Genomic DNA, 6808 nt, shown 5'->3' with positions numbered 1-6808 from the left:
GGCGACTTGTCCAGGGTGTACCCCGCCTTTCGCCCGTAGTCAGCTGGGATAGGCTCCAGCTTGCCTGCGACCCTGTAGAACAGGATAAAGCGGCTAGAGATAATGAGATGAATGAGATGAATTTTTCCCCGAGAGTCAAGAAGTTCATTGTCATATGCATAATAAAAGTACGGAGGTTCAGACAGTGCAATGAAATTCTTACGTTGCTGCTCTGTTTATACACAACAATAACACACACAATAAATAAACACTTGGGGGGATAAATAAATAAATATATGTTCACTAATGTGCACACTGAAGTGTCTTTGTTTATTATTATTTTTTAAATCTTCATTTAAATCTTTTATTTTGAAAAATAGACCCGGGTGACGTCACAGAAAGCGTCAGTGTTTGAGCCGGCGGGTGGCGCGTGTTGTCTTGTAGCTGCTTTCAGTTAAAGTTTAACCCTGGTGCTTGTGTTTTGTTTTTCCTCTGCGGTGTTCCTGACTCCAGGAGAACCCGTGTGTGTGTGTGTGAAGCAGGTTTCGCTGCTGTAGTGCGCCGCATGGAGGCTGTTCTGCGGAATGTGGCGAGCGCTGTGGAGCTGCTTGCGGTTTCGCAGACTGGCTTTGTGTCTGAGTGGGACTGTGAGGCGGTGGACAGGGCGTTCCGGTGGGCTCGGTACTGCGAACATGTTCACGCTCGGTTCGACGCGGAAGCGGCAGCGCGCGGGGCTTTGGAGAGCCGTGTGCGCGAGACTAACCAGCTGCTGGCGCGCGCGCTGCCCGGGCACCGCCGCGTGGCTGTGTGTGACGTGGCTCGGTTCCGCCACAGGCTGCTGGGCGCTCTGCTGAAAAACCCCGCCACTCCGCACCCGGTTATTAAATCCCTCGTGGAGAAGTTTGGACTGGCGGAAGGTGATCAGCATGCTGACCTCAGCGCGTGCAGGTCAGCGTGGAAACTCCTGGGAGACTTTCCGCTGAACCGGAAGTGTGATCCTGGCCTCACTGCTGGCGCTCAGGCTCGCACCATGATGCTCCTCCAGCGCGTCCAGGCCATCCAGAGCCAACCAGGCCGCCAGGCATACGCTACAGAATTGCTGGATTGTTTGTTAGAGGACAGTGGAGAAGAACGCAACAGCTTTTTGGCACTTCTAGCAGCTGCCCTTCTGTCAACAGACACCATGAGTGAAGACACAGCAGCTCAAGACTTCCTGCTTGACTGGTTAGAAGGACATGATGACTTGCTGCACAGCATGTGTCGGGTTTTACCTCCTGAACTATGCCCCAGACTTTCTCAAAGATGGCCAAAATTTAGTCTCAGTTATTGGGACAGTTTAAAAAAGTCAGCCTCATCCTTAGCGTATGATGTGAGCAATGGATTATGGATGCAACCTTGTGACACCGCGCTGTCCTTTCAGATGCTCGCAGAGCGCTTCAAGTCCTTATGGAGCTCGCCATTAAAAGATGAGACCGAAGAACAGTTGGTCGCTCTTAAACAGGCCGATGGCGACTTTGACGTTGAGGGACTGAGCGTGTGGACGGACCTGCTTGTACAGTTCCAGTGACAGCTCTCTTTTGAGCTGTTACAGATGAAGATGAAGTCGGTGGTGTGGTTAGATAGCAGACAGGGGGAGACAGTGCTCTTTAACAGATCTGCACATTCTCTCCGACTGCAGAGATGTAATATTACCAGATTAGCTGTCAGAACAACAGACTGTAATCTCGTTGTGTATTAAATTGGAATAAAAGATCCATTTTATTTACATAATTGTTTATGCTGAATGTAGCATAAACTGTTATTCAGATGGACTGTATTGTGTTATAATCTCAAAACTGATGCATCTAATCCAGTTTTAAACCCATCTTATTTCTCTTGCACCAGAGTATCTGGCTCATTCCACATTTCTTAATTAAGATTAAGTGCTGTGACAGATGGTAGCATCACTTGTTGCCTCGGCAACGGCTGGCATTGGACATCAGAATCCATCTTTAATGGAAAGTAAAGCCTGAATAGTGAATGTGCACAGTTCCTAAATTGGTCCCTTGAGGATACGCTGACCCATGATCAAGTTCGATTTCATCAGCTTCACAGATTAGGACAGGAGAGAAAGAGTATTTGCATTTGGTAATTAATAATTTATGTGGTTCCTTAAGCCCTTCAAGACATTCACAATCGGATCAGTTTGCTGTTAACAAGGTAGTTCATGGAAAAGCCAACCTTTATGAGATTTCAGTATTAAGTCAAATGAGTTCTGCAATAATAATAATGATGTTTAACTTGTATAGCACCTTTCTCACACCCAAGGTCGCTTTAAAATTATAAAACGACGGGGGTGGGTGGGTGTTGAAAAATTTAATTAGCTTTCCTGAATCTTCTTGTAGGGGCAGCACGGTGGTGTAGTGGTTAGCACTGTCGCCTCACAGCAAGAAGGTCCCGGCGAGGGCCTTTCTGTGCGGAGTTTGCATGTTCTCCCCGTATTTGCGTGGGTTTCCTCCGGGTGCTCCGGTTTCCCCCACAGTCCAAAGACATGCAGGTTAGGTTAACTGGTGACTCTAAATTGACCGTAGGTGTGAATGTGAGTGTGAATGGTTGTTTGTCTCTATATGTCAGCCCTGCGATGACCTGGCGACTCGTCCAGGGTGCACCCCGCCTCTTGCCCATAGTCAGCTGGGATAGGCTCCAGCTTCCCTGTAGAGCAGGATAAGCGGCTACAGATAATGGATGGATGGAATCTTCTTGTATAAGAGATCAGGTCGGTGACTGTAATTACACTTTATTAGAGAGGAACTTGGACAGGTGAGTGACTAATGCTGATCGAACTCCTCTGATGATATAGAACCCTGCATAAGCTGTAATGTAGTTAAATATTCAGTGGTTAAATTATTCGTGCTGTTTGTTCTGTAACAGACAGAATGTCTGACTTTTAGTTGCTGTTCTATCTCTGACTCTTGCAGATATGAGAGATTTTTTTTTCTTCTTCTCTTTTCTTGCCTTTCTCACCCTGGAAACCATGGAAACGTGTATTCTAAGCCCTGGTATGTAGAGAGACAGCAACAGAAGGCCAGTGCAAGCACTGATTTAGTATGCATAAACTAGGAAAATGCTGATGAGATGCTGTCCTTGCAGCAGGAATACATGAGGGACTTTTTTGGCAATTGTAATTTTTGCTTTTATATAATATTCATGGATCCAACTCCCTTTTTGGAAACCTTCATATTATATCCATTTGCCGAGATATTTTTATTCTCGTTTTCATGTGCTTGAGGTTCCCTTTATCAAAGGGGGTCTCCTAGGATTATGATACCTGATTTGGTTGATCTTAGCTCATGTAGATTTGTGCAGAATTTTAGAATTATATTGACATTTAATGTACAGTAGGTTCTAAAGAGAGTGTGTCCTCTTCATTTAGGGGTGAAGTCTGCAAGTGATTAAATTGCCATGCATATTATCTGACTCCATGTGAATGATGAAAACAGTCATTTTCAGGAATTAAATCTCCTCCGACTATACGCCTAATTATAATTCAAAGCCTTCACTGAATCACAATGCTCAATAAAGAACAAGAGGGGAACACCAACAAGGCTACGGCTCATTAAGTCTGTGATTAAAAAACCCCACTGGCAGTGCCTAATCGAAGGTCATTGGTTTTACTACAGCAGGGACAGCGGGATCTATCAATCTACCCATGAGAGAATAAAACAAATAAACCATAGACAAACATGGTGCCATGCGCAGCTGTCATCTCCTTCTCATTTAACTAAGAGGAGTGTTTTCATTAATATTTACAGTGTTTTTCATCCAGTATTTCCACTGGACAAGAAGTAGTTAATTTTGTATCTTATGAGTGTGTGTGACAGTGTGAAAAGGAAAATGTTATGCAGTACCAGTATAGATAATGACACCATAAAAAGCACATTGATGGAAAGATTTTAAAGAGCCAATATTCCTGGCAAAAACTTTCTCTACCTTTTTTCATATAATTGTCTATGAAATTAGAAACATATTTCATGATGATCTAAAAACAGTGAACTGTATATAAATGTCACTCTTATAGGCTATAATAATAAGTTAAATTTATATAGCGCCTTTCGAGAAACCCAAGGACGCTTTACAATAATAGACAAAGAAAGAAAAAAAATTAAAAATATAATAATAAAAAATAAATAAAAAATAAAAAGTAGGCGGCACGGTGGTGTAGTGGTTAGCGCTGTCGCCTCACAGCAAGAAGGTCCTGGGTTCGAGCCCCGGGGCCGGCGAGGGCCTTTCTGTGTGGAGTTTGCATGTTCTCCCCGTGTCCGCGTGGGTTTCCTCCGGGTGCTCCGGTTTCCCCCACAGTCCAAAGACATGCAGGTTAGGTTAACTGGTGACTCTAAATTGACCGTAGGTGTGAATGTGAGTGTGAATGGTTGTCTGTGTCTATGTGTCAGCCCTGTGATGACCTGGCGACTTGTCCAGGGTGTACCCCGCCTTTCGCCCATAGTCAGCTGGGATAGGCTCCAGCTTGCCTGCGACCCTGTAGAAGGATAAAGCGGCTAGAGATAATGAATGAATGAATGAATGAATGAATGAAAAGTCCACCAAGTAGGGGTCAGGATGTAATTCCCGTGGTGTAGCAGCCACAGTCCCACCAAAAGGCGCAAGACAACAAGTCCCACATCTCCAGCACCGCTGCCAGCAACATCGCTCGAACACCACGCCATGAATCCACAAAGCGAGCAGAGAAGCTCCGCCACGCAGAGCGCTGGTGTGTCCCAAACCGCCTGCACAGCCGCCGCGACGCCACCGAGCAACATCGCTCGGAACATCACGCCAAGCGTCAAAGCACAGAGCGCTGGACAACCACGATGTTAAAATGAGCAACGAGCTCACTGCAGTCCATAGCTGGGAGCGCAGGCATCACCCACAACGAACCAAGGCCTGGAGGGAACCAACGCCCAAAACTGGGTCCGGAGCTACACCACAACTGGTGGACAAAACACTCAAACATCAAACCACACAAACACACAGAAAAAAAATAGAAAAAGAAATAAAATAAAACAAAAAAGCTCCGGTGAGAAGCGGCAGCCAGACGCGCACGACGTACTCTCAACCGGAAACGAAAAAAAACAACAACCCTGATTCCAAAAAAAGGCTATGATGGAGATGTTTAACATACAGTAGTAACTTATGTCCATAACTACTGTCTTGTCTATTTTTGGGAATAGATAACTGTGCAGATGTGGGACATACTGTATAGCATGAGCAGCACGGTGGTGTAATGGTTAGCACTGTTGCCTCACAGAAAGAAGGTTCTGGGTTCGAGCCCAGTGCCCAACGAGGGCCTTTCTGTGTGGAGTTTGCATGTTCTCCCCGTATCTGTGTGGGTTTCCTCCGGGTGCTCCGGTTTCCCCCACAGTCCAAAGACATGCAGGTTAGGCTAATTGTAAAAATAATTCTGAAAAACCCTGTGGGAGAATTAATAAAGTTGTATTGTATAGCAGAATGTGTATCTTTGACATTGCATTGTAGCAATTCCTACTTGAAATTGTGATACTCAATAAAGGTCCAAGCTGGTAGATGGATTTGACTTGCAGATCGTGAGAACAGTGATATCTGTGACTCATGTCTGTTTGGCTTCACTGTAATTAGCAGCCACACTGCTGTCTAGTACCGACTTATCACTTTTCATCACTATTCTATATATTTACCTAGTTTCACACATCACTTGATGAAGTGTCAGACAGAAAGAGGATGGGAACTAAAAAAAAAAGGCAAGAAATAGGTGGAAAGTTTTTGTCACATCAATGGTGAGATAATCTCTCAATTTAAGTCAGCTTATTTGTATAGCACTTTTAACAACAGACGTCACAATGTAGCTTTACTAAAAAATGAAGACTTTAAACATATTAATTAATTTTATCCCTAATACATTTATTTATCCCTGATGAGCAAGCCTGTGGCGACGGTGGCAAGGAAAAATTTCCCTCAGACGATACGAGGAAGAAACCTCGAGAGGAACTAGACTCAAAAGGGAACCCATCCTCATTTTGGTGATACTGGATAGCATGATTATAAATAACTCACTTCTATAACTGTGTCCTACATAGTCACAAAGAACAACTGTGTAACCAGGAAATTCATTATAGTTTTAGCATGAAGTCTGTTTTGAAGTTATCAACTGTTCATTAATGGAGACTTGAGCGCAAAACTATTCATGACAGTTGTAGCTTTAAACCATCGTAGCAAAACTGTAAATGTCCAGCACCATCTTCCAAATGAGTCTTTCAACCGTCCATATGGGGCTGTCTTCCACAGGAACGATGTGCTGAGACTCCAGCCAGAAGCAGGGCATCAGGCAGGTCTGAAGAGCAGGAGAGGTCAGCATCACTGGTGTTTCAGGATTGATGTGTAACTCAACAGAGAGAGAGAGCTTGTCACTCTGATCAAGTTATTCTGAGATTTTTCTGAGATAGAAATATTGGGAACTCACATGTATTGTGAGGATTATAGCATATAATACAGAAATGAAAACATGTTAACCCACTGCTTATATGATTAAAATAGGACTACAGCCAGTGCTTGTATTCCCTTCTGAGCTTATTCACATTCTCCCCTTGTGGCATATCAGATGCTATTCTATCCACATTCACTGGATATGAGCAATTGCATGCTCTGATTGGCTACTCTACTACTAGGCTATCAGCTCATATTCTGTGAGTAGAGAAAAACAAAATGGCGGCATGCATCAAGTCAGATATATCACTTTATTATCAAGTATTTAAAAGAAACAGAAATGGCTAAAAGAATATAGTCATCCCCCCCCCACACACAATATCTCCTGTTCCAC

At 44.1% G+C, this 6808-nt stretch overlaps 1 protein-coding gene across 1 annotated transcript; it reads left to right on the top strand.

The window, feature by feature from the left end:
- The first annotated feature begins 394 nt into the window (after positions 1–394).
- Positions 395–1749, top strand: fancf (FA complementation group F). The gene has a single exon (XM_060909552.1). The coding sequence runs from the start codon at positions 545–547 to the stop codon at positions 1544–1546; it is 1002 nt and encodes a 333-aa protein (XP_060765535.1). The 5' UTR covers positions 395–544; the 3' UTR covers positions 1547–1749.
- The last annotated feature ends 5059 nt before the right edge of the window (positions 1750–6808 follow it).

This window comes from Neoarius graeffei, chromosome 2, assembly GCF_027579695.1.
Source record: "Neoarius graeffei isolate fNeoGra1 chromosome 2, fNeoGra1.pri, whole genome shotgun sequence".
Classification (NCBI taxonomy): domain Eukaryota; kingdom Metazoa; phylum Chordata; class Actinopteri; order Siluriformes; family Ariidae; genus Neoarius; species Neoarius graeffei.
Note: the sequence above shows the minus strand (reverse complement) of the source record. Positions and strands in the feature narration are given on the sequence as shown.